At 44.8% G+C, this 27,241-nt stretch overlaps 1 protein-coding gene across 1 annotated transcript in view; it reads right to left on the reverse strand.

Moving 5' to 3' along the window:
- Nucleotides 1–27,241, reverse strand: part of LOC115193561 (cell division cycle and apoptosis regulator protein 1) — a 38,693-nt gene that overhangs the window by 3,993 nt on the left and 7,459 nt on the right. Inside the window, exons 5-27 of the mRNA XM_029752295.1 lie at nucleotides 22,871–22,900; nucleotides 22,707–22,736; nucleotides 22,541–22,570; nucleotides 22,244–22,276; nucleotides 21,923–21,949; nucleotides 20,445–20,665; nucleotides 20,026–20,152; nucleotides 19,031–19,153; nucleotides 15,420–15,609; nucleotides 15,005–15,296; nucleotides 14,384–14,609; nucleotides 11,167–11,280; nucleotides 10,869–11,035; nucleotides 9,832–10,042; nucleotides 8,486–8,569; nucleotides 7,689–7,877; nucleotides 5,829–6,020; nucleotides 5,427–5,726; nucleotides 5,034–5,160; nucleotides 4,685–4,902; nucleotides 3,997–4,117; nucleotides 3,552–3,752; nucleotides 2,996–3,201 (exon numbers count right to left, since the gene is read on the reverse strand). Of these exons, the coding sequence (XP_029608155.1) occupies nucleotides 2,996–3,201; nucleotides 3,552–3,752; nucleotides 3,997–4,117; nucleotides 4,685–4,902; nucleotides 5,034–5,160; nucleotides 5,427–5,726; nucleotides 5,829–6,020; nucleotides 7,689–7,877; nucleotides 8,486–8,569; nucleotides 9,832–10,042; nucleotides 10,869–11,035; nucleotides 11,167–11,280; nucleotides 14,384–14,609; nucleotides 15,005–15,296; nucleotides 15,420–15,609; nucleotides 19,031–19,153; nucleotides 20,026–20,152; nucleotides 20,445–20,665; nucleotides 21,923–21,949; nucleotides 22,244–22,276; nucleotides 22,541–22,570; nucleotides 22,707–22,736; nucleotides 22,871–22,900 (3,459 nt within the window). The remainder of the gene's footprint in view (nucleotides 1–2,995; nucleotides 3,202–3,551; nucleotides 3,753–3,996; nucleotides 4,118–4,684; nucleotides 4,903–5,033; nucleotides 5,161–5,426; nucleotides 5,727–5,828; nucleotides 6,021–7,688; nucleotides 7,878–8,485; nucleotides 8,570–9,831; nucleotides 10,043–10,868; nucleotides 11,036–11,166; nucleotides 11,281–14,383; nucleotides 14,610–15,004; nucleotides 15,297–15,419; nucleotides 15,610–19,030; nucleotides 19,154–20,025; nucleotides 20,153–20,444; nucleotides 20,666–21,922; nucleotides 21,950–22,243; nucleotides 22,277–22,540; nucleotides 22,571–22,706; nucleotides 22,737–22,870; nucleotides 22,901–27,241) is intronic.

Here is a 27,241-nt window from a genome sequence, read left to right on the forward strand (position 1 = left end):
GGTTGTTGTCCTGGCACCACCCTGCCAGTTCTCTGACCTCCTCCCTATAGGCCATATCATCGTTGTCAGTGATCAGGCCTAACACTGTTGTCGTCAGCAAACTTGATGGCGTTGGAGTCTATTTGTCACCCAGTCGTGGCTGAACAGGGAATACAGGAGGGGACTAAGCACACACCCCAGTGTTAAGGATCAGCGTGGCAGACGTGTTGTTGCCTACTCTTACCACCTGATGGCTGGATCCAGTTGCAGAGGGAGGTGTTTAGTCCCATAGTCCTTAGCTTAGTGATGAGCTTCATGGGCAATATGGTGTTGAACGCTGAGCTGTAGTCGATGAACAGCATTCTCACATAGGTGTTCCTTTTGTCCAGGTGAGAAAGGGTGGGGTGGAGTGCGATTGAGATTGTGTCATATTTGGATCTGTTGGGGCAGTATGCGAATTGGAGTGGGTCTAGGGTGTCCGGGAGAATGCTGTTGTGAGCCATCACCAGCCTTTCAAAGCACTTCATGGCTACCGACGTGAGTGCCACAGGGCGGTAATCATTTAGGCAGGTTACCTTTGGGCACAGGGACTATGGTGGTCTGCTTGAAACATGTAAGTATTACAGATTCAGTCAGGGAGAGGTTGAAAATATCAGTCTAGACACTTGACAGTTGGTCAGCGCATGCTTTGAAAAAACCTACACTCGATCCCTCCGACATCAACAACTACAGGCCAGTATCCCTTCTTTCTTTTCTCTCCAAAACTCTTGAACGTGCCGTCCTTGGCCAGCTCTCCTGCTATCTCTCTCAGAATGACCTTCTTGATCCTAATCAGTCAGGTTTCAAGACTGGGCATTCAACTGAGACTGCTCTTCTCTGTGTCACGGAGGCTCTCCGCACTGCTAAAGCTAACTCTCTCTCCTCTGCGCTCATCCTTCTAGACCTATCTGCTGCCTTTGATACCGTGAACCATCAGATCCTCCTCTCCACCCTCTCCGAGCTGGGCATCTCCGGCGCGGCCCACGCTTGGATTGCGTCCTACCTGACAGGTCGCTCCTACCAGGTGGCGTGGCGAGAATCTGTCTCCGCACCACGTGCTCTCACCACTGGTGTCCCCCAGGGCTCTGTTCTAGGCCCTCTCCTATTCTCACTATACACCAAGTCACTTGGCTCGGTCATATCCTCACATGGTCTCTCCTATCATTGCTACGCAGACGACACACAATTAATCTTCTCCTTTCCCCCTTCTGATAACCAGGTGGCGAATCGCATCTCTGCATGTCTGGCAGACATATCAGTGTGGATGACGGCTCACCACCTCAAGCTGAACCTCGGCAAGACGGAGCTGCTCCTCCTCCCAGGGAAGGACTGCCCGTTCCATGATCTCGCCATCACGGTTGACAACTCCCTTGTGTCCTCCTCCCAGAGTGCTAAGAACCTTGGCGTGACCCTGGACAACACCCTGTCGTTCTCCACTAACATCAAGGCGGTGACCCGATCCTGTAGGTTCATGCTCTACAACATTCGCAGAGTACGACCCTGCCTCACACAGGAAGCGGCGCAGGTCCTAGTCCAGGCACTTGTCATCTCCCGCCTGGATTACTGCAACTCGCTGTTGGCTGGGCTCCCTGCCTGTGCCATTAAACCCCTACAACTCATCCAGAACGCCGCAGCCCGTCTGGTGTTCAACCTTCCCAAGTTCTCTCACGTCACCCCGCTCTCTCCACTGGCTTCCAGTTGAAGCTCGCATCCGCTACAAGTCCATGGTGCTTGCCTACGGAGCTGTGAGGAGAACGGCACCTCCGTACCTTCAGGCTCTGATCAGGCCCTACACCCAAACAAGGGCACTGCGTTCATCCACCTCTGGCCTGCTCGCCTCCCTACCTCTGAGGAAGCACAGTTCCCGCTCAGCCCAGTCAAAACTGTTCGCTGCTCTGGCACCCCAATGGTGGAACAAGCTCCCTCACGACGCCAGGACAGCGGAGTCAATCACCACCTTCCGGAGACACCTGAAACCCCACCTCTTTAAGGAATACCTGGGATAGGATAAAGTATCCTTCTACCCCCCCCCCCAAAAAAAGATTTAGATGCACTATTGTAAAGTGGTTTTTCCACTGGATATCTTAAGGTGAATGCACCAATTTGTAAGTCGCTCTGGATAAGAGCGTCTGCTAAATGACTTAAATGTAAATGTAAATGAGTACACGTCCTGGTAATCCGTCTGGACCAGCGGCTTTGTGAATGTTGACCTGTTTAAAGGTTTTGTTCACATCGGCTATCGAGAGCGTTATCACACAGTTATCCAGAACAGCTTGTGCTCTCGTGCATGTTTCAGTGTTGCTTGCCTCGAAGCGAGCATAAAAAGGCATTTCACTCGTCTGGTAGGCCCGCGTCACTGGGCAGCTCGCATCTGGGTTTCCCTTTGTTGTCAGTAATAGTTTTCAAGCCCTGTCACATCCGACGAGCGTCAGAGCCGGTGTAGTAGGATACAATCTTAATCCTGTATTGACGCTTTGCTTGTTTGATGGTTCGTCTGAGGGCATAGAGGGATTTCTTATAAGCGTCCGGATTAGTCTCCCGCTCCTTGAAAGCGGCAGCTCTAGCCTTTAGCTCGATGCGGATGTTGCCTGTAATCCATGGCTTCTGGTTTGGATATGTACGTACAGTCACTGGGGGGGGGGGGGGGCGTCATCGATGCACTTATTAATGAAGCAAAACAGTCCTGTAGTGTAGCATCCGCGTCATCTGACCACTTCCGTATTGAGCAAGTCACTGGTACTTCCTGCTTTAGTTTTAACTTGTAAGAATTGTGGTCAGATTTGCCAAATGAAGGGCGAGGGAGAGCTTTGTATGCATCTCTGTGTGTGGAGTAAAGGTGGTCTAGGATTTATTTTTCCCAGGTTGCTGGTAAAAATGTGCTAAAACTGATTTAAGTTTGCCTCCATTAAAGTCCCTGGCCACTAGAAGCGCCGCTCATGTCTACGAATAAATCAGTAAACCAGTCAATCAATCGTACCTTCTTGAGGACTCCCTGAAGTTCATTCATGGCATTGCCCAGGTTGTTAAGTGTCTTGCTAAGCTGGTTGTGGTAGACCGTGTTCTGTTCCTCTGTGTTCCTGAGGTTGTTCTCTGTCTGGCCCAGGGTTCCCTTCACCTCCTCCAGATCTTTAGACAGGACTCTATTAGCAGATACCAGTTGGAGGATCTGCTTGGTGTCCTCGACTGGAACACACACACACACAAATTAATGAGAAAATGTATTTAAAATCTCAACGTCTAGGCTTACTTCAAATTCAAGAACCTTATGCATTGTCAATGTTGATTTAAATTTCAAGACATTTCTACAATAAGTTTTTTTCCGAGAGAGAGAGTGAGCAAGCGAGAGAAAGGAGTAGTATTGCCACCACCTTGAATAAAGGAACAAAATGCTGTACTTCTAGTTGAACTACTACAAATATCAGGTCTGAATCCTAACTTGAGACACACTATTGACGTCAATAGGGGAGTTGATTAAAGTTTGAATTTGGTGTTTTTAAGTTAGGATTGTGTTGGAGATAAGTGGATTGTCCTACCCATTTTGGAGTCCTGCACCATTAGTTTCTGCTCAATCTCCTCCCTGGCCTTCTCACTCTTGTCCAGTTTCTGCATCATGCTGCCGACATCCACCATGGCTCCATTATACACTATCAGACTGCTGCCTCCTCCTGAGTCACTAGCCTCCGCTAGCGCTGTCTGGCCACGAGACACAAACATGGGCAGCAACGCACGGTTACCTGAGGGGGGGGGAAATAGGGAAAACAAGGGGAGAGGTAGAAAGGAAGAGAGAGAGGTGGGGGGAAAGAGTCGAAAGTGTAGGACTCAAAATAAACCACACTACGTCAGTTCTTACTATGTTAGATATTCACCTAAATCACTGGTGAAGGAATAGATTCTGTTCAACATTAGTGAAGCTTTAAAATGCTTTGAGATGAGTCATAAAGAGAACTATTAACCCACTCCAGAGTCTCCTTCACTCACCTAGCAGGTTGTCCAGCAGGCCTTCACTGAAGGAAGGAGCAGCCTCGTCTTTAGCTGCGTCCGTCAGTTTACGGTAGTAACACGACTCTCTTACCACCGGCTTGTTCAACAACTTCTTTACCTGAAAATTAATTAACATTATAAGAAGGGCTAACTAATTATCACTCACATATATTGTGACAAATATTTTTTTTTAAAGGGTAAGACTGGCATGTGTAACCTTCAGCTCTAGACAGGTATAAGCCCCTGTGTGTGTGTATATACCTGGGCTCTGGACAGATGTAACCCCAGTGTGTGTGTGTGTGTGTGTGTGTGTGTATACATGGGCTCTGAACAGATGTAACCCTAGTGTGTGTGTGTGTATATACCTGGGCTCTGGACAGATGTAACCCCAGTGTGTGTATATACCTGGGCTCTGGACAGATGTAACCCCAGTGTGTGTATATACCTGGGCTCTGGACAGATGTAACCCCAGTGTGTGTATATACCTGGGCTCTGGACAGATGTAACCCCAGTGTGTGTATATACCTGGGCTCTGGACAGATGTAACCCCAGTGTGTGTATATACCTGGGCTCTGGACAGATGTAACCCCAGTGTGTGTATATACCTGGGCTCTGGACAGATGTAACCCCAGTGTGTGTATATACCTGGGCTCTGGACAGATGTAACCCCAGTGTGTGTATATACCTGGGCTCTGGACAGATGTAACCCCAGTGTGTACATGATGTCCTCCAGGTCTTTCTCCAGCAGGTAGCCACAGTGGCTCTGGTCAAAGTAGACAAAGGCCATGAGCAGGTCCCTGTTGTAGGTCACCATCTGCTTCTTCTCCTTGTCTTTAGAGGACCCCTCTTTGGACTTCCTGTCGTCTCTCCTGTCCCTGCCGTTAGAGTCCTCATCGTCTTTATCTGAGAGAGGGCAGGAGAGGAGCGCATCAGTGCAGAATGAGAGGACAGGAAAGGAAAGTGTCAGTGCAGAATGAGAGGACAGGAGAGGAGCGTGTCAGTGCAGAATGAGAGGACAGGATTATCACGTGTACCATCTTCATCGTCGTCGTCTTCGGCCTCCAGAGGGTCGTACTCCTCAGCATTTGTGTTGTTGCTCTCATCCTCCTCCTTCTCCTCTATAGACTCCTCCTTTTTCAGCACCTTCTCCTTCTCACCCCCCTCCTCGCCCTCCTTCTCACCCCCCTCCTCGCCCTCCTTCACACCCCCCTCCTCGCCCTCCTTCACACCCCCCTCCTCGCCCTCCTCCTGGGTTAGGAAAAGACATGACAGGCACAAGTTAGAACTAGCAGGCCGTTTGAAAATCCAAGCATTTGAATCATGGCGTAAGCTTGTATTTTAAGTAAGCTACAATGTAAACTGCTTCATGATCTAGTAAAACTGTCAATATGAATACAATTCACCTTCAAGAGCCATGAGCCACCCACCTTCCTCTCCTGTTCCTCTTCCTTTGCCTTCTTCATCGCCGGCTCTCCATTCTCCTCCTCGCCTTTCTTCACCTCCCCCGCCTCTTTCTGACCCGCCTCTTTCTGACCCGCCTCTTTCTGACCCGCCTCTTTCTGACCCGCCTCTTTCTGACCCGCCTCTTTCTGACCCGCCTCTTTCTTGGCTTTCACCTTCTTGTCTTTCTTGTCATCCTTGCAGGGCACAGAGGCCAGGGCCTTAAAAATCCTGTAGCCAAAGTCTCTCTGTAGCATCTCATTAAACAGCTCCGCAAACAGAGACACCTGGAGAGAAGAGAAGACAGCGATATTTGATGCAAATCTGTACTTCTAGGCATCTAAATGAGTATTCAAGTGTGTATGTTCTGAATGTGTGTGTTGTCTCACCTCGAAGGAGTGTTCCTTGTTGTCCTCCAGTCTGTAGTCCAGCAGCACGCTCAGAGACATGACGCTGCAGTCAAACTTCCCGCTCTTGGCCGCCCAGTTGGGGTGAACGATGATGGTGGGCTCGTCTGGCAGGACGTACCGCTTCTCTCTGCGCTGGCGCTCCAACTCCTCCTGCTTCTTCCTCTCCTCCTCCTGATGGACAGACAGAGGGAAGGGATGGAGAATCTGAAACAAGTAATCAGTGGATCCATTCTAGTAAACCATCCATAGTGATGCTGTTGGTAAGTGTGTTAACTGTAGATAAGTGCATTAAAAGCATACCTCTGTCCAGCTTTGGTGCTTCTGTCTATAAATACATACACTAGCTGTAAGTTTCTTAGTCTTAACCTGTCTGGGCTAGGGGGCAGTATTGAGAATTTTGGAAAAATATGTTCCCATTTTTAACTGCCTCCTACACCAACTCAGAAGCTAGAATATGCATATTATTGTTCAGGTTTGGATAGAAAACACTCTGAATTTTCTAAAACTGTTTGAATGGTGTCTGTGAGTATAACAGAACTCCTATGGCAGGCAAAAACCTGACAAGGTTTCAAGCAGGAAGTACCCTGTCTGACAAGGAGTCGTGCGTCTTGCATCTTTTTATTGAAAAGTAAGGATCTTAGCTGTAACGTGACAATTCCCAGGGCTCCAATAGGCTCTCAGAGCCCGCGAAATAACTGAAGGTTTACGAGGGAGCCTCAGGTTGAAACATATTATCGCCTTTTGTAAGTGGCTGCTCGGAGGACCTTTCAATGATGCGCGTGCATGAGTCGCTTCTGAGGAGAAATTTTATTCGGCTGTTTAGGCTCAATGCATACTCCCGGTCGGAATATTATCACTTCTCTACGACATAAATGGCATAAAAATTGGTTTTAAACAGCGGTTGACATGCTTCGAAGTACGGTAATGGAATATTTAGACATTTTTGACACGCCAATGCGCCATGCGCGACACCGCGAAGAAGCATTCTAGAACTCACGAACAAAACGTCGCTGTTTGGATATAACGATGGATTATTTGGGACCAAACCAACATTTGTTATTGAAGTAGAAGTCCTGGCAGTGTATTCTGATGAAGAACAAGCAAGGTAAGAACATTTTTCTTATAGGAAATGTGATTTTGATGAAGGCTAATCTTGCCGGGTGTCTAAATAGCTAGCCCTGTAATGCCGGGCTATGTACTTAGATTATTGCAAAATGTGCTTCATCCGAAAAGCTATTTTAAAATCGGACATATCGAGTGCATAGAGGGGTAATGTATCTATAATTCTTAAAATAATTGTTATGCTTTTTGTGAACGTTTATCGTGAGTAATTTAGCAAACTGTTAGTAAATTCAACGGAAGTTTGCGGTGGTTATGCTTTTTCTGAACGTCACATGCTAATGTAAAAAGCTGGTTTTTGATATAAATATGAACTTGATTGAACAGACATGCATGTATTGTATAACACAATGTCCTAGGTGTGTCATCTGATGAAGATCATCAAAGGTTAGTGCTGCATTTAGCTGTGGTTTGGGTTTATGTGACATGATATGCTAGCTTGAAAAATGGGTGTCAGATTTTTTCTGGCTGGGCACTCTACTGACATAATCTAATGTTTTGCTTTCGTTGTAAAGCCTTTTTGAAATCGGACAGTGGGGTTAGATTAACGAGATTCTTGTCTTTAAATAGCTGTGAAATAGTCATATGTTTGAGAAATTGAAGTTATAGTATTTCTAACGATTCAAAAATCGCGCCACTGGAATTCCAGTAGCTGTTACGTAGGTGGGACGAAATCGTCCCACATACCCCAGAGAGGTTAAGTGCCCCAACCTCCTGTACCTCTCTGTCCTCCTCCATGAGTTGAGGCGCCTCCTCCTCCGGGGCCTGGCTCTCCGGTAACTCGGGCTCCTTGGCCTCCTCCACCTGCTCCTCCACCTTCAACTGCTTGGTGAGACGGGCAATCAGCTGGGACTTTAACCCCTTAGAGCTCAGGGAGCGGGACTCTAACTCCTTACGAAGGTCATTCACCTACAGAGGAGAGAGGTGGTTGGTCAGTTCAACATTAAGCATTATGACACATTTTGAAAAGTTACGAACTTGCTCATTTACAATGTCTCTTGCATATGGATTGGATATACAATGTGATACAAACTATTTTGTGCTGAACAAACGTTGCAAGTGAGCAGTATGCAGATTGCGGAAGCTGCTTCTTTTGTATCACTTTACGACGCAGCAACACGTCAATCAACACGTCAGTCAACACATTACTACATCAACACAGAAATGAGCCACACAATACATAACAAAAAAATATGCACACCAGGAAACTCCTTGTGGAGAAGCTAATTATAGACAGGAATGCACTGTCATGACTTGTGATTAGTCTATTGTTAAGATGGTTGTTGGTCCTGCCTCTGACTCGCTAGCAGTGCCAAGGTTATTTCCTGCAGTGATCATCCCCATATACATATAAAAAACATGTAGACTATGTACTCACTGTACTGTAAATCTCTTTGAATAAAAATATCTGCTAGGTGTCTTTGAAAGTCAAAGTAATTCACTTTGTACTGACTGAGTAATATTCAGTCATTTCTCAAGTATAGGCTATTCAACAATCAAATACTTGAGAACCCTACCTTCATTGATTTCGGATCAAGCTTAGCCCAGTGTGTCGGAGTGGTCACCTCCTTCGAATCTTCTTCATCCTTCTCCTCTTCCTCCTTTGAGAAAGAACCATCCAACCGAGACAGAAAGAAAGAAAGAAAGAAAGAGAGGGACAGCAAACCATTAAATCCCCACTTCTTCTGTCGTTTTAACTAGTAAGAAAAAAAAAAGTTGATCCGTGCAAGAAGCAAGGTTCACATCCTGTGTCTCTGATAGTTTCTCTGGTCCTAGTGAGTAGCTCTGGGATGATAAAGTAGTCCTCTGCTACTGCAGGGTGGGTAGGTAGTTAACACAGGGATACCACCCGCTAGTTCTATATAATAAAACCTTTATCAAACCCACGGAAAACCAATGCCCCCGCCCCCCAGCGGCCAATCAATCACGTTCTGTGGAACACAAAAAGGTAAATCAATAACAGTGGGTTCCAAAGGGGGTGTGGTCTCTGTAGTGGAAGCTTCATCAGGTTCAACTCAAAGCTGGTGCCCCCAAACTCAGTGTGTAGCTTAACTGTCTGTATGGGGTTCCCTAGCTAGCCATCCTAATCTAACATGGATTCTGATTAGGGATAGTTCTGGATTCGGCATTCTTTTGGTTCAGTTTAGGTTCTAGAACATCATAGAAAACCTTATGTCAAACCAACTGCCCTGGAACAAACCAAGCTCTAGATACAGTCCAATCAAAAACAGGGACAGACAAGAGACAGAACTTAGGGGAGGGGCTTTTCTCTCCTTTCGAATTCAGCAGATATTGAAGTAAACAAATTATTATAAAAAGGAAACAAAATCTAGAACACACACACGTCAACGCAACTGGCTCTGCAGGTTCCAGTAGAATCCTCAGTGGTTCCAAGCAAAGAATCAAATGTCATTTTATCCACCCCACTTGCAAGTAGACAATTCCAAGCAGGGTAATTTTTGATTAAATGTGATAATAACACAAGCAAATTAAGTAAATTAAAACTTAAGCTATATCCAGTTTGGTACCCAATTATGAGTCATTTCTAGAGCTGGAAGCTGATTGGCCAGTTGCGGCGGCACGACCTAGTCTCCTTCCACTGTGCGTCTGCCGAGTGTGAGGGCAGGTGGGGGTGTAGGGCGGGGAGGGTGGGGGTAGGAGCAGGTAGCAGGACGGTAGGAGAGGAACTGAACCTAAAGGGGGTCTGGTAGTTCAGGATTCTGCCTGCATTGTGTGTATTTAGGTGTGTATAACATATGTAGTGTGTGTATCTGGGGTTGTTGTGTCTAGTGAATATCCTGTGCCTGTGTTGGTCCTGTGAGAAGCAGGGGAAATGAGAAGAAAGGGATTAGCGGTTCAGTGCCTGTTCTCCATCAGCCTCCTTCCTCTCGGCGGACAGCTTCTCAGCCAGCTGCTCCCGGAGTCCCCGCGACAGCCCCTCCCACTCTGAGCGGGTAGGAAGACAATGCCAAACATCCGGGAGAAACAAAACCACTGTCTCCACATGTGCGGGCACTGTCCGCCCCTTGTGAGTCTCCTCAGGGCGATGATAGCGAATCTCTGCAAAACGATACCTGTCGCAAAGGAAGAAGGCGCATTGGAAAGAAACATTCCAGTCAGGGACACACATCTCTTAAAAACAGGGCTAGGGCTAGCCTAGGCTACATTCCCCCAAATGACTTTTGAACTTGTTACAATATCCCCCCAACACACAGAACACACAATTAGCATAACAGAACCCAGTCCGCAGCTCTCCATTGGTTGTCAGGGGTAACGGTGGCCATTTTGGTAAATTTGACAGAAAAACATCACCCCTGGTAACACCCCCAAAACCGCCCCAACCCTCGCCTTCAGCCAATTAAAGCTCAGTATTTCTCTGTTATGACTTCGCGGAGGGGAGAGTTTTTGAGAGAAGACACAGAATCATAGGACAGGACAGTGAAAGCAAGAAGTTAAATATGTAAGATATTTAACAGAATGAGGGGGGGGGGGAAATCAACACAAAAAGGTTATTGTGGTGTCTTCTCGTCCGGGAGACTGCTCTTTGAGCCACAGAATCAATCACTCATTCATCCGCCCACATAGATATACAGAGATGGAGAAAAGCAGGACGTCATCATACGGTAGCAAACGGGACATATTGCGAAACAAAAAATTATTAAGAGGCAAATCAAATGACAGAATCATAGTCATTAACGTCCAGAAAACAAACCAACAAAAAAAAACACCCATCCAAAGTGTCAGATATCGATATTAAGCGTTGGAAGGTAAGATAACCATCACGGACCGTCACCATTTGTATTTTTATGGTAATAATATTACCACAGGTCTAGTTATATAGAGAAAAACCACAGAGACAGAAAAGAGAGAAGGGAGGTTGAGGAGAAGAGCAGGACTTACCACTGAGTGCAGAGACTCAGGTCTATGCCTGTGAGGGCCTTACAACAGCGTATGGCTGTCTTTATGAGCACAGCCGGGTCCTTCTCAGGGTCCACTCCATCCAGGGAGGGGGACCAGTGGCCCCCAATGGCCATAGCCTCGTCCTTACCCCGCATCCCCACGAGGAACTGAGAGAGAAAAACAGAAGGACAGAGAAATTGAAAAGAGAAACAAGAGAAGTCAAAAAACAAGCCTAAGCCATGCAACTAACTCATAACTACTACGTACTGTACGAACCAGTGGTTGACACCTAACTGACCTTGATGAGGCGGGCGGGGTGCTGGAAAGAGTCTCTAAGTTCTTGGGGATCCTCAGCCAGAGCACAGGACTTATGGTAGAGCTCCTCTAGACTGGGGTTGGCCAGCAACATCACCTATTCAACACAAGACAACAGACAGGACAAGTCAAGGTGTGAACGTTTGTGTGTGTGTGTACTACCTTATTGCTGTAAGTGGTATTAGGTGTGTGTGTGTATCACAACATAGCGCTGAAGAGGTGTGTGTGTCGGGGTTTCTGTTAGCCAGTTGTTTTGAACGTGGCATCAAATAGCAACGGAAGGCAAGCTTCAGCGGGTCACACACCACTTTGCAATGAGCTGGAGGCAGTATGCATTTAGAAAACCTTTAATACATATTATGAGGCATGTCTTACCTTGCTTCAAAGTAGCCTATTAGAGCTCCTCTCAAATCAAATTTTATTGGTCACATACACATGGTGAGCGGATGTTAATGCAAGTGTAGCGAAATTCTTGTGCTTCTAGTTCTGACCGTGCAGTAATATCTAACAAGCAATCTAACAATTTCACAACAACTACCTTACACACGTGTGAAAAGGAATGAATGAGAATATGTACATATAAATATATGGATGACCGATGGCCGTGCGGCATAGGCAAGATGCAGTAGATGGTATAGAGTACAGTATACACAGTTGAAGTCGGAAGTTTACATACACAGAGAGATTGAAAAACAGCTTCTATCTCAAGGCTATCAGAATGTTAAACAGCCACCACCAGCACAGAGAGGTGGCTGCCTACCTACAGACTTGATATCATTGGCCACTTTAACAAATGGAACACTAGTCACTTTAATAATGCCACTTTAAGAATGTTTACATAACTCGCATTACTCATCTCATATGTATATAATGTATACTGTATCCTTCACTATCTATTCTTTACTATCTATTGCATCTTAGCCGCTCTGTCACTGCTCATCCATATATTCGATACTTACATTTGAAGTCGGAAGTTAACATACACTTAGGCTGGAGTCATTAAAACTCGATTTTCAACCACTCCACAAATTTCTTGTTAACAAACTATAGTTTTGGCAAGTCAGTCAGGACAAATACTAAGTCCTTTTTCCAACAATTGTTTACAGATTGTTTCACTTATAATTCACTGTATCACAATTCTAGTGGGTCAGAAGTTAACATGCACTAAGTTGACTGTGCCTTTAAACAGCTTAAATTCCAGAAAATTATGTCATGGCTTTAGAAGCTTCTGATAGGTTAATTGACATAATTTGAGTCAATTGGAGGTGTACCTGTGGATGTATTTCAAGGCCTACCTTCAAACTCAGTGACTCTTTGCTTGTCATCATGGGAAAATCTAAAGAAATCATCCAAGACCTCAGAAAAAGTCTGGTTCATCCTTGGGAGCAATTTCCTAGTGCCTGAATGTATCACGTTCATCTGTACAAACAATAATAAGCAAGTATAACCACCATGGGACTACGCGGTCAAACCGCTCAGGAAGGAGAAGCATTCTGTCTCCTAGAGATTAATGTACTCTGGTGCGAAAAGTGCAAATCAATCCCAGGACCACAGCAAAGGACCTTGTGAAGATGCTGGAGGCAACAGGTACAAAAGTATCTATATCCACATTAAAACAAGTCCTATATCGACATAACCCGAAAGGCCACTCAGCACACCACTGCTCCAAAACCGCCATAAAAAAACCAGACTACGGTTTGCAACTGCACATGGGGACAAAGATCGTACTTTTAGGAGATATGTCCTCGTCTGATGAAACAAAAATAGAACTGTTTGGCCATAATGACCATCGTTATGTCTGGAGGAAAAAGGGGGAGGCTTGCAAGCCGAAGAACACCATCCCAACCGTGAAGCACGGGGGTGGCAGCGTCATGTTGTGGGGGTGCTTTGCTGCACGAGGGATTGGTGCACTTCACAAAATAGATGGCATCATGAGGAAAGAAAATTATGTGGTTATATTGAAGCAACATCTCAAGACATCAGTCAGGAAGTTAAAGCTTGGTCGCAAATGGGTCTTCCAAATGGACAATGACCCCAAGCATAGTTCCAAAGTTGTGGCAAAATGGCTTAGGGACAACAAAGTCAAGGTATTGGAGTGGCCATCACAAAGCCCTGACCTCAATCCCATAGAAAATGTGTGGGCAGAACTGAAAAAGCATGTGCGAGCAAGGAGGTCTACAAACCTGACTCAGTTACACCAGCTCTGTCAGGAGGAACGGGCCAAAATTCACCCAACTTATTGTGAGAAGCTTGTGGAAGGCTACCCGAAATGTTTGACCCAAGTTAAACAATTTAAAGGCAATGCTACCAAATATGAATCGAGTGTATGTAAACTTCTGACCCACTGGGAATGTGATGAAAGAAATAAAAGCTGAAATAAATAAATCACTCTCTACTATTATTCTAACATTTCACATTCTTAAAATAAAGTGGTGATCCTAACTGACCTGACAGGGAATTTTTACTGGGATTAAATGTCAGGAATTGTAATGTATTTGGCTAATGTGTATGTAAACTTCCGACTTCAACTGTACATGTGAGATGAGTAATGTAGGGTATGTAAACATTATATAAAGTGGCATTGTTTAAAGTGAGTAGTGATACATTTATTACATCCAATTTTTAATTATTAAAGTGGCTAGAGATTTGAGTCTATGTTGGCAGCAGCCACTCAATGTTAATGATGGCTGTTTAATAGTCTGATGGCCTTGAGATAGAAGCTGTTGTTCATTTTTTTCCTGCCTTTCTAACTGGTATATTTTGAAATTCGTCACGAAACCGCTCGCATGTGCAGTGCCCTTTTGACATTGACGTTTTCCCGCTAATTGCATTATTGAACGAACATTCACGCTTATGTGTAGAAATAATAGTTTGAGCTAAATGTTGTGATCTGTTGCATCAGACTCATTGCTTTTTAATGTTTACTTTTTTAATGTAGCCTAGGCGTCCTGGTTGGATGAATTTGGGATCTATCATCCCATAACTGTCCCAGAGTCTGTTTGGAATAGGCTATTTCTTCCTCGACAAGCTGACAAATAGAATAGGTAGACTAAACATTTCTACTATAGTAGATTGACATAGGCTAGTGATGCATGTGTGTCCGTTAAATTGTGCCGGTCAAATGTCTGGTGCCACATTTTCCTAACGGAAACCCTGGTGTGTGTACACTTGCATGCAGCCCGTCTGTGTGTATACCCCACCTTAGCGCTGTATGTGTGGTTGGCATCGGGTGGGTCCAGGACAGCAGTGTTCTTGACCAGAGAGTCCACCTCCTTGTGCATGATGTGGAAGTTACAGTAGTTGCCAAACTGGAAGGGTCGTTGCAGGGGGAAGCCATCCACCCAGGTGAACACAGCATTAAAGAAGTCACTGGGGATGTACAGGCTCTGGTAGCGTCTCCTCAGCTCCATCATGTCACAGTTAGAACTGGAGGGGAGAGAAAAAGTTCTGTCAGAACAGGGAGAGAAAATAGTACCTTTCTCCCTAATGTACAGTCACTGCAAATGGTTCTAGAATGGACGAAGAGCACCTGGGATCCGCTTCCATGCAGCTACAACACACAGTTTTTTTGTTCAATTACCAAACATATTTTACACAAACTCAATTGACCTCATATGCACTTTCTTTATAACTATCAGAAACAGGGACAGAATGAAATCTGTATGAAAACTGTAAGAAAGGCCCAGAGAGGGTTCCAATACCCCATGAATATATACAGTTCACTAGACACAAAGTTCTGAAGTAAACTGACCCCTGACTCAGAGATAGTATCAAATCAAAAGCTGAAAGTGATCAATCATCATAATGAATGGCTGACCCACCCGTCCAGGCTGAACTTGGAGAACTGGACAGTATAGCGAGGCACTACCCTGCGAGGGCGGCGGGGGGAGCGGTCACGTCTCGGAGAACGATCCCTGGAGCGTTTACGTGTGGGAGAGCGCTCTCTGGACCTCCTGCGCTCACGGTCTCTTTCACGACTGCGTTCATCCTTGGTCCTGAGGATGAGTTCAGGGCGGTCGTTGCGGTTGGGGAAGCGGGGGGAGGGGTCCAGACGCCTGACTGGCTGAGGCATCATCCTCCTTGGGGGCTGGAGCAGACCTCCTGAGAACACATCTAGAGGGAGGGGCAAACACACATTCAAAATCCTAATTTCTTTATTTTCTGCAGAAGTAGCAAGGTATCAACTCAAAGCAAACTCCTCAGAGAAACACTAATCACCATCATAGAGCCCCCTACCTTTGGGTGGTGGCTGTGACAGCAGGGGCGGAGGGGGGTTCTGGAGGAGCGGGGCCAGGGAGGCAGCAGAGAGCTGGGCCTGGAGCAGGGGAGGGGGGCCCTGGGCCTGTACACTGAAAGTGTTGGGGGGAGGCAGAGACTGGAGCATGTTGGGGCCCGGCTTCATCATGTTGGGGGCTCCAGGCTGACTCTGGAGAGGGGGGGGGGGGGAGAGGTTAGCATTATCCCAGGGCTGTTCCATGAAGTATGCTGTTATCAGAGTAAGGTTTTTTTGTTTTGATTTCTTGTCCCATATAAGAGCTTTTAGTTTAAGAAATGTGCTTCATTATGCATAGAGGACATGCACCAAATGAACCAGAGATTTGTGCCGCTCCCAACAGGTAACCGGGTGCTAAAGCAAAACAGAACTAGAGGAGTGAGGTTTGGTTAGACGTCAGTAAGGTACAATTCTGTCAACAAACAAGAACTTCTGCCAAAGTAGCATATATTCGGTCAGCATTATCGACAAGGACAAGTTCCATGAAGAAACAAGACAACAGTAAACATGTGGCCCCCACAAATGACGCAGCGCCCTACCCTCCCTTGGGCAAATTAATGTTATTTTCTAAATGGCGGATATCTACGGCAAGACTCATCATTTACGTTTTGTAAAAATCGGGGCAGTGGTGTCAGATATAGCGTGGGTTAGCAACACTCATCTCCCTGAGCATGTGTGCCAAATTTTAGCACTCCGAGTCAAACAGATTAAGAGATATAATCATGTGCCCTTTATAGTGCCACCAGGTGGTTGATATGAATATTCTTGCATATGTTGAGTCTTGACAACATGTATACCAAATTGTGTTACAATACCAATACCCTTGACTGATTTATATGCCAGACCACACCCACGTGAATGTTTATTGGTTAATAGCGGCCTTCTTGTTTTAGGTACAAGTCTGGAAAATATTGAGTTCAGAGACCTTTGTCCATAGACGCTACATATCAAGTTGTGAGTAGATCGGTCATTCAGTGTCAAAAGCGTAGCGTTTTAAGTGTATTTCGCAAAATACTAAATGGTGGAAAATCCTGAGGCAAATTTGTTTCTTGTGAGGAAAGGGACCTACAGTGAGGGGGAAAAAGTATTTGATCCCCTGCTGATTTTGTACATTTGCCCACTGACAAAGAAATGATCAGTCTATAATTTTAATGGTAGGTTTATTTGAACAGTGAGAGACAGAAACATGTCGAAAATGTTATAAAATGATTTGCATTTTAATGAGGGAAATAAGTATTTGACCCCTCTACAAAACATGACTTAGTACTTGGTGGCAAAACCCTTGTTGGCAATCACAGAGGTCAGACGTTTCTTGTAGTTGGCCACCAGGTTTGCACACATCTCAGGAGGGATTTTGTCCCAATCTTTGCAGATCTTCTCCAAGTCATTAAGGTTTCGAGGCTGACGTTTGGCAACTCGAACCTTCAGCTCCCTCCACAGATTTTCTATGGGATTAAGGTCTGGAGACTGGCTAGGCCACCCCAGGACCTTAATGTGCTTCTTCTTGAGCCACTCCTTTGTTGCCTTGGCCGTGTGTTTTGGGTCATTGTCATGCTGGAATACCCATCCACGACCCATTTTCAATGCCCTGGCTGAGGGAAGGAGGTTCTCACCCAAGATTTGACGGTACATGGCCCCGTCCATCGTCCCTTTGATGCGGTGAAGTTGTCCTGTCCCCTTAGCAGAAAAACACCCCCAAAGCATAATGTTTCCACCTCCATGTTTGACAGTGGGGATGGCGTTCTTGGGGTCATAGGCAGCATTCCTCCTCCTCCAAACACGGCGAGTTGAGTTGATGCCAAAGAGCTTCAGTTTGGTCTCATCTGACCACAACACTTTCACCCAGTTCTCCTCAATCATTCAGATGTTCTTTGGCAAACTTCAGACGGGCATGTATATGTGCTTTCTTAAGCAGGGGGACCTTGCGGGCGCTGCAGGATTTCAGTCCTTCACGGCGTAGTGTGTTACCAATTGTTTTCTTGGTGACTATGGTCCCAGCTGCCTTGAGATCATTGACAAGATCCTCCCGTGTAGTTCTGGGCTGATTCCTCACCGTTCTCATGATCATTGCAACTCCACGAGGTGAGATCTTGCGTGGAGCCCCAGGCTGAGGGAGATTGACAGTTCTTTTGTGTTTCTTCCATTTGTGAATAATCGCACCAACTGTTGTCACCTTCTCACCAAGCTGCTTGGCGATGGTCTTGTAGCCCATTCCAGCCTTGTGTAGGTCTACAATCTTGTCCCTGACATCCTTGGAGAGCTCTTTGGTCTTGGCCATGGTGGAGAGTTTGGAATCTGATTGATTGATTGCTTCTGTGGACAGGTGTCTTTTATACAGGTAACAAACTGAGATTAGGAGCACTCCCTTTAAGAGTGTGCTCCTAGTCTCAGCTCGTTACCTGTATAAAAGACACCTGGGAGCCAGAACTCTTTCTGATTGAGAGGGGGTCAAATACTTATTTCCCTCATAAAAATGCAAATCAATTTATAAAATTTTTGACATGCCTTTTTCAGGATTTTTTTGTTGTTATTCTGTCTCTCACTGTTCAAATAAACCTACCATTAAAATTATAGACTGATCATTTCGTTTTGTCAGTGGGCAAACGTACAAAACCAGCAGAGGATCAGAAACTTTTTTCCCCTCACTGAATGTAACGAATTTCATTACTTTAGGTCAAACGGTGTGATGGGGTGTTACCTTTCAAAGTTAGCATTTTCAATCTCTTGTCATAGTGGCACCATCTGGCCAGTCAGTATACTTTTTTTATATGCCGGATCTCTATCGCAAGACTCAAGTTTCATCAAAATCTGGCCAGTGCTGACTGAGATCTTGCGTGTGACTAACATACAAACGAATGTATGGACGGAGACAGATCCACTGTCCCCTCCCCAATTTCATGGTTGGGGACAACTACAAAAAGGTCAAGTTATAAACATCTGTGAGATGTATGGAGAACCTTTCCAATTTTGATAGGTCGTTCCTACCCTGTTCGTATGGTAAAAAAGTGCATATCATGTATGAAAATCATATATTGATCATAACATTGAAAAGGAAAGGGTTAGAAGTGAAGAAAAAGTGTCAACGTGCATTCTGTAAGAAATCTTAGTATTTGTTCCTTTAACTACTGTAAAGTCTCAAAATGTAAGAGAAACACACAAAAAGCATTACTATCTCAATGGGACTCTCTCATTAGCCTAAATTAACAATGACAGGACATCTTATGGATAGCACCTTTAAAAAAGCACTTTCTCCCATTGAGAGATTGACGGACATCACCGTTAGAGTGTAAAGAGAAATGTAGATTGGGATTCATTTGTGTTTCTGAAAATTTTTCCGAAAGACCATAGGCCGAAGATAAAAAGAAAATGTATTTCTAATACTATTCAACGATATGTCATATGCGCTTTAATAGATCAGGAAGCCATCCTGGTCCAAAACAACAAATGAATACTCAAAGTGAAGACGGAAGAGAAAGAAGAAGATGGAGAACAGGCATCAGAAAGGACAGAAAAGAGAGAGAAGAGAGAATAGGGGGGCAGCCCATAGAGGTGTGTGAGGCGGGACGAGGGTTACATTTTGTCTGCTGTCCATGCCGACGGAGTGCATGTCTGAGTAGCGCTGATGCATCCCCGGGTCAGCATAGAAGCTGCTTAGCTGTGGGGGAACTGGAGGTAAGGACTGGTGCTGCTGCTGAAGCTAGGGAGGAGAACAAAGTGGTTAATAACAGATACACAACCATAGGGCTGGGTTCCAATCTGATCACTCTAAAACTTCACTTCTGCACTAATTGAGGCCCCCCTCTAAGATCGGAGGGTGAATACAGCAATAGCGCCATCTATACTGTAGGATTACATTTACATTTGAGAGAGTGAGTCAACCAGGGCAGACGGGAAGACAGACAGGGATGCAAACTGGCGAGGGCCCAAAAAGTTGACATGGAACATGTAAAGGTGCAAAGGTGCAAGCATGACTGTCACTGCGCTCCGTTCTTCCTTTATGGCGGTGGAAGTCAGAGGCAAGGTGACAGCGAAGTCTAGTCAGACTGGACTGTGCTCTTACAGGTGGAATTATAAGATAGTGTATCTACTTCCCTCGCACTGTGAGCCACTCCAATAATTAAATGTAACAGAAGTATTTAAATCAATGTCTGCATACTCCAGATAGTCATTACGGCTAAATTACATATTAAAACTGATGGATGCGGACAGAGGGAAAGAATATCTGAACTCTGATATTCTCATTGTAGGAAGTGTAGGGAAGCATTCTGTGCTTAGTCAATGATTTCAATATGAGAAACATACAATCCCCACCCACATTCTATTTTCTTAGGATTGAAATTTTGAAATCAAAAACGGTGAATATCGCCAAAAAGTGACGAGTTTGCATCCCTGAGAGAGCTAATGATCGAATTGGAACCAAACCCTGTAAGTACTCAAATTGAGGTGTAAGATGTCACCGGCTAACGGCCACCAGCATCCCGTTCAGTGGGGTGACAAATGTTTTCTTCAGTTTCACTTCAAGTCTACTGAATGTGACCAAGGTGGCTGTGGAGGCTAGGTGAGGCTCACCGATTGGTTGGCCAGCTGAGGTAAGGTCTGAATGCGCTGGGCATTCCATTTGAAGGGCATGTTGGGGTTATAAACGGCCTCCACTAGGACCCTGTCGCCCACCTGGGGGGTCTTCCCCTTCACCGCACTGTGGAGACAATACCCATTATTCATCCACTTGGAAATGCTTTAGAAACTGCAATATATGGAGGCTTGAAACAAGACATTTCTGCTTTAGAATAATGGTACACAAATTAGGGATACAACCAGCAAAATATAGGAAACCTACGGAAAAAAGGCAACTGGTCCGATTAATGAGACACTTGATGTGAAACATCTAGCTACATTTTTTGTGGCCCAATCCCAAATGGACTTCTAGACACTGTGGACTTGTGGAGATCTGAGAGGACTTGGGCTAGAGGCAGAGACTGGGCACTTACCTGAGCTGGAAGAAGACATCCTCGTCCACAAAGCCAAAGGTGTCATGCAGCTTGTTGACCACGCCGGTGAAGACGCGCTGCTTCTGGGGCTGGCTTTGCTGCTGGCTCTGCTGCTGGCTCTGCTGCTGGTGGCTAGAGCGAGGCGTGGGATAGGAGACGGTGATCTGGGCTGTCTGCTGGGGGTTGGACAGAGACAGGCTGGTGGGGAGAGCCACAGGGGGCTAGGGAGGAGGAACATTATAGGTCAGAATCAACTTCACCCTACTCATACTTTCTCTATGGCTGCGGTTCAAACACTTAAAAGACACTCTCGTCCACTTACCCTCGCCTTATGCCCTTGGGGGAATCCCCGTCGCCATCTTGGAAGGTGGTCCAAATGATTAGCCAAGCAAGGGAAGTTTGTAACGTAAACCCCTCAGCCCTCTTTTTTAGTCGGCATTTACGAGTGTACAATTGTGTTCACGCCGGGGCCTGAAACTCCCCATAATTCAATTTGCGCCGATTGTACAACCGCATAGAAAAGTCCGCGAAAATTTCAAAACAACATCAAAGGAGAAGTCAAAAGAAGTAAAAACGAATGTAAATAAGTTAGAAATTGTGCTACTAATGCACATAACAGCACAAACACGTCTCGTAAAAAGTAAATATGTTTTTTGTTTGGTTATCTTTTGGAAATCGTAGAAATAAAACATTTCCCTTCTTCAGAAGTTCCAGCTAGGCAGGCTAACGTTAGTTAAGTAATTAGCTAGCTGTCATACAGTAGGCGTATATTAATAATTATATATTTAATATAAGTAGACATGGAATCATAATTGACTGTAGCGCATATAAAGCACCCACAAGCTACCGGTGGCTGAAAACACAATCATTGCGGGATTAAAGAGTGACGAATTTCCTGCCAAGGGTGGTCCATTTAAAAAGAATTCCTTACTCCCTCGCCCCTTGCCCTGCAAGTGTATACTCATCAGACGTCATGATACGTCATCAGAGGTGTCCACTAAATTTGAGGGCTGAGGGGATAGGGTGTTTGGACCGCTACCTATTAGTCCTAAATGTGTAGATTGTATCAAGCCTAGGGTTGCAAAACTCTGGCTAACTTTCCAACATTAAAGGTTTTCCAGAAAACCTGGTTGGAAGATTTGTGGAATCAGGAGGAATTAAGCAGAAAAGCTGGAATCTTCCAGCCAGGATTTCTCATAAAACTGGAATTTTGCGTAACCAGAATTTTGCAACCCTAATCAAGCCCACTAAATTCAAAACGTGTGTCTAACAATGGAACTGCTGGAAGTGTCTATATGGAGCCGATCATGTTATTTGGGATTTATTCTAATCAAATGTCCCATAGCGGGTCTTCTCATTTACCAGAGGTGTTAATTATTATTGTGGCCATACACATCCCATTGTATTTGGCTGTATGCTATGAAGAAGGTCAAAAACTGAAACTTGCATAGGTAAAGTGATAAGGCGGGGATGCCTACCGGGAATTTGTTTTCACCACTCCAGTTCTTTCAACATCAGCGGAGGTGTCAGAAAAGGAGGCAAGGAGAGAAGGTGGCGTTAGGATGTTGTCACAATTCTTTCCCCAATAGCTTTGGGTTGTATTGTACTGCATTATTCCAAAATCCCCCCCTACGTATAACAAGACAGCTCTTGGAATTTTCATGACAAAATGCCGTCTTCTTAGACCTATTATGTTGGACTAAATAATTATCCTCAAGACAAGCTGACTTCAGTGGCATTACTGTAGCTAAAAGGTGCAATAAATGTACCAGAGAGTAGTTTGTTCCTAATTATCCTACCTGTGAAATCAGCGCTTGCTGGGGCTGGGGGAGCTGTGGATAGTGACAGGGAGAGAGAAACAGGAGAGAGGTAGAGAGAAACAGGAGAGAGGGAGAGAGACAGGAGGGAGGGAGAGAGAGACAGAGACGCAAAGGAGAGTGAGAAAGAGGAAAGAGGAGAGAAAGACAGAGGTTGAGAGAAGTAGAGAAGTTAATACTGACAGTGTCTGTAGAACAGAGTACATTCCACACCCTAGCACCAAGCATAAAGGGCCTTGTGATTTGACTGTGCTGTGGCTGCAAACTGCTGCTGCTTACCCCGTATAAGTCTGTGTGTTGTTGATGTTGCTAAAGAGACGGGGTACACAAACAAGTCTTTCAATGAGTCAACAGTACAGTGTTGATTGATACACATCATGAGTATGGACTTTCTCAAATCAAGGAGATTCAGAGTTGTCTGTGTGAGTTGCAAACATCAATTTACCCCGTATGAGTCTGTATGTTGTTGATGTTGCTGAAGAGACGGGGTACACAAACAAGTCTTTCAATCAGTCAACAGTAGTGTTGATTGATACACATCATGAGTATGGACTTTCTCAAATCAAGGCAATTCAGAGTTGTCTGTGTGAGTTGCAAACATCAATTTACCCCGTATGAGTCTGTATGTTGTTGATGTTGCTGAAGAGACGGGGTACACAAACACGTAGAAATTTCAATAAGTATTTCATCGAGTAAACAGTACAGTTGATTGATACATATGAGTATAGGGCTGGGTGATATGGCCACAATATCATATCACTGAATTTCTTATTTTTGACTGTATTTGATGTTTCTGAATAATAAAAGTTATAAATATGCATTATGAATAACACAGACCTGACAAGAGGGTAATATACACAGATGCGAGACAAAATATTGGCACCATTCACAATTTCTTCTAAAATAAATAACACTAACTGCACAGGACCATTAATTAATTTGGTTAGAGGCTAGATATTCTCGTTTCGGTCTACCGGTAAATTTATCTCACCTGTGGTAAACTGCAGGTGCCTACAGGTAGGGTTGGGCGATATGGCCAAAATATAACGTCACTATATTTTTCTTATTTTTGACGCTTTGATGGTATTTGACATAGATGATGTTTCTTAATTCTAAGTGGTTTTAATGATCTTTCCTCCATTCTGATTGCTTTATACTGTTTAACCAAAATGCAACCAATTTGTTTTATTATAGGTTCTCCTGTAACTGTCCAGTCCTGTCTTTTCCTGTCTAACTGTCCATACCAGTTGAATGTCTTGTACGTCTATATGTCTTATTTTGCAGGTTATTGTTTTGTTTTTCTGTTTTTTACTGAACTCGCATAATAGGTTTGAGTAGGTTAAGCCAGGGAAGCAGTTGGCCAGGGGTGGAGATTAAGATGGGGGGGTGGGAGGGCTCAGGGGACAACCAAGGGATTGTGGCTAGTAGGAGCAGCTCCACTTCTGTTTCTTTCAAATTTCAATAATTTTTTTTGTAAAAATGATTATACCAAAAATAATAAGACAAAGTTGACAGTGAAGTAGTCCTATTTGTAGAACATTGCATAGGAATCTAAATGATCTTTTGTAGCCTCAAACTCTGGTACACAACCAACGGTTTCTATTTGCATAGTACATTTGATCAATTCCAGCATTTTCATACATTTCTTATTTTCTTGCACTAATTTGTTTTCATTTACACACCGTCACACATTTCCTTTGTCTTAGCATGTCTATATTTAGTTTTTTTTTTAAATGCTCCTTTAATTATTGTCACTCTTATACCCTGACTACATCGCTCGCGTGCGTTGCAAAATATATTTTGAAATCCATGTTATTCTATTATTGCACCCACACTGCTCACGCGCGTCAACGAGCATCTGCGTTGCAAAGGGCTAAAATAGAAGTCCTTTCTATTTCTGACGCAGATCGGGCTGCAAGTCCTGCCTCTCCCATCTCCTCATTGGTTTATAGAAGCAGGTACCCACAAGCCATCTCCTCATTGGTTATACCCACGTGGGTGATTGAAAGACGAACTGTGTTGCCGGTCGTCGTGGTAATACTATGAAAGTTTAGATGCCAATCCCCATATAAGTTCAAAGATGAAAAAGCCTGGAAGGAGAGATGACTAGAAACAATTCGGTTGACCGTTTTATGTGTGGATTAATTGGCGGAGTAGAGGACCTTGTGCATTTCAGGTAAAATAACAACTCAATGTTTATATCCCAGGACAAATTAGCTAGCAACAGCAAGCTAGCTAAACAGGACAAATTAGCTATCAAGTGCAAGATAGCAAGCTAAACTGCCATAAATGTTTAATGCTTTCGACCTGTCCCCAAATTAATGTAATTGGTTCAGATTTTGTTTGATATTTTAACCTGCGTGTCGTGATCGCATTTGGTGTAGGGGGAAAAAATAAATGTATGCACGATGGCGCACGCGCGCAGCCGGTTTGGGTTCCGTGTTAGACTATTATCAGCTTCAACTGCAGTTGTTACTTTCACCACTAGGGGTAGCCGGACAATTTCTGAGGGTATATTTGGCACGGTTGCCCTCCCGAAGTTGTTGACTTGTTATGCTAGAAAGTTAGACAGCAGTTCTCAGCTGTCAGAAGTGTGTTACTGGTGCTTAAAACAGATTGGCCAAAAAAATGTAGTGATTATGTAAAGTAAAAATCCAAAAAGGTCCGTGAATAAAGTGGCGCAGCGGTCTAAGGCATCTCAGTACAGTCCTTGGTTCAAATCAGGGCTGTAATCACATCCGGCCGTGATTGGGAGTCCCATAGGGCTGCGCACAATTGGCCCAACGTCGTCCAGGTTTGGCCGGGGTAGGTCGTCATTGTACATAATAATTTGTTCTTAACTGACTTACCCAGTTAAAGATTACATTTATTATAATAATACCGGTATATCTTTTTTTGCGGTTTGTCGACCAGCCCTACATGAGTATGACCGTTCTTAAATCAATGCAATTCAGAGCTGCATATCAATAATTGACCCCGTATAAGTCTGTATGTTGTTGCTGTTGCTGAAGAGATGGGGTACACACACACACACACACACAGAGAGAGAAATTGCAATAAGTACACTATATATATAAAAGTATGTGGACACCCCTTCAAATTGGTGGATTTGGCTATTTCAGCCACACCCGTAGCTGACAGGCTGATAAAATCGACCACACAGCCATGCAATCTCCATGGACAAACAGTGGCAGTAGAATGGCCTTACTGAAGAGCTCAGTGACTTTAACCTCTCTTGGATAGGGGGCAGTACTTTGAATTTTGGATGAATGAGGTTCCCAATGTGAACTGCCTGTTACTCAGGATATGCATATGCATGGTAGTATTGGATAGAAAACACTCCACAGTTTCCAAAACTGTTAAAATAATGTCTGTGAGTATAACAGAACTGATATGGCACGCAAAAAACCTGAGGAAAATCCATCCAGGAAGTGGGATATTTTTTATGTGGGTACTTTTCTATTGAATGCCTATACAGTATCTAAATGGCTAGGGCCCAGATTGCAGTTCCTATGGCTTCCACTAGATGTCAACAGTCTTTAGACATTGTTTCAGGCTTGTATTCTGAAAAACAAGGAAGAATGAGACCATTTTGTAAGTGGCATGCGGAATGAACCAGAGCTGTTTTGCGCGGGTGACCGATTGCTCGCCGTTCGTTGTTTTTCCTTTCTATTGAAGACGCTATTGTCCAGTTGAAATATTAGCGATTATTTAGACAATAGACAACCTGAGGATTAATTATAAACATCGTTTGACATGTTTCGACGAACTTTACTGGTACTATTAGGATGTATTCGTCTGCATGTCGTGACCGCCTTTGAGCCAGTGGATAACTGAACAAAACGCAGCAACAAAACTGAGTTTTTGGGACATAAAGAGGGACTATGATTAAGTATAGTCTGGCCCAGGAGTGTGAAGGTGAACGGAAAGGCTGGAGCAACGAACCGCCCTTGCTGTCTCTGCCTTGTCGGTTCCCCTCTTCCCACTGGGATTCTCTGCCTCTAACCCTTTTACAGGGGCTGAGTCACTGACTTACTGGTGTTCTTCCATGCCGTCCATGGGAGGGGTGCGTCACTTGAGTAGGTTGAGCCACTGACGTGGTCTTCCTGTCTGGGTTGGCGCCCCCCCCCTTGGGTTGTGCCGTGGCGGAGATCTTTGTGGGCTATACTCGGCCTTGTCTTCGGACGGTAAGTTGGTGGTTGTAGATATCCCTCTAGTGGTGTGGGGGCTGTGCTTTGGCAGAGTGGGTGGGGTTATATCCTGCCTGTTTGGCCCTGTCCGGGGGTATCATCGGATGGGGCCACAGTGTCTTCTGATCCCTCCTGTCTCAGCCTCCAGTATTTATGCTGCAGTAGTTTATGTGTCGGGGGGCTAGGGTCAGTCTGTTACATCCGGAGTATTCTCTTGTCTTATCCGGTGTCCTGTGTGAATGTAAATAAGCTCTCTCTAATTCTCTCTTTCTCTCTTTCTTTCTTTCTCTCTCTCGGAGGACCTGAGCCCTAGGACCATGCCTCAGGACTACCTGGCATGATGACTCCTTGCTGTCCCCAGTCCACCTGGCCATGCTGCTGCTCCAGTTTCAACTGTTCTGCCTGCGGCTACGGAACCCTGACCTGTTCACCGGACGTGCTTGTTGCACCCTCGACAATTACTATGATTATTATTATTTGACCATGCTGGTCATTTACGAACATTTTAACATCTTGACCATGTTCTGTTATAATATCCACCCGGCACAGCCAGAAGAGGACTGGCCACCCCTCATAGCCTGGTTCCTCTCTAGGTTTCTTCCTAGGTTTTTGGCCTTTCTCAGGAGTTTTTCCTAGGGAGTTTTTCCCAGCCACCGTGCTTCTTTCACATGCATTGCTTGCTGTTTGGGGTTTTAGGCTGGGTTTCTGTACAGCACTTTGAGATTTCAGCTGATGTACGAAGGGCTATATAAATAAATTTGATTTGATTTGACTTCATCGAACAAAACAA

The sequence above is a fragment of the Salmo trutta genome, chromosome 5, assembly GCF_901001165.1.
Source record: "Salmo trutta chromosome 5, fSalTru1.1, whole genome shotgun sequence".
Classification (NCBI taxonomy): Eukaryota; Metazoa; Chordata; class Actinopteri; order Salmoniformes; family Salmonidae; genus Salmo; species Salmo trutta.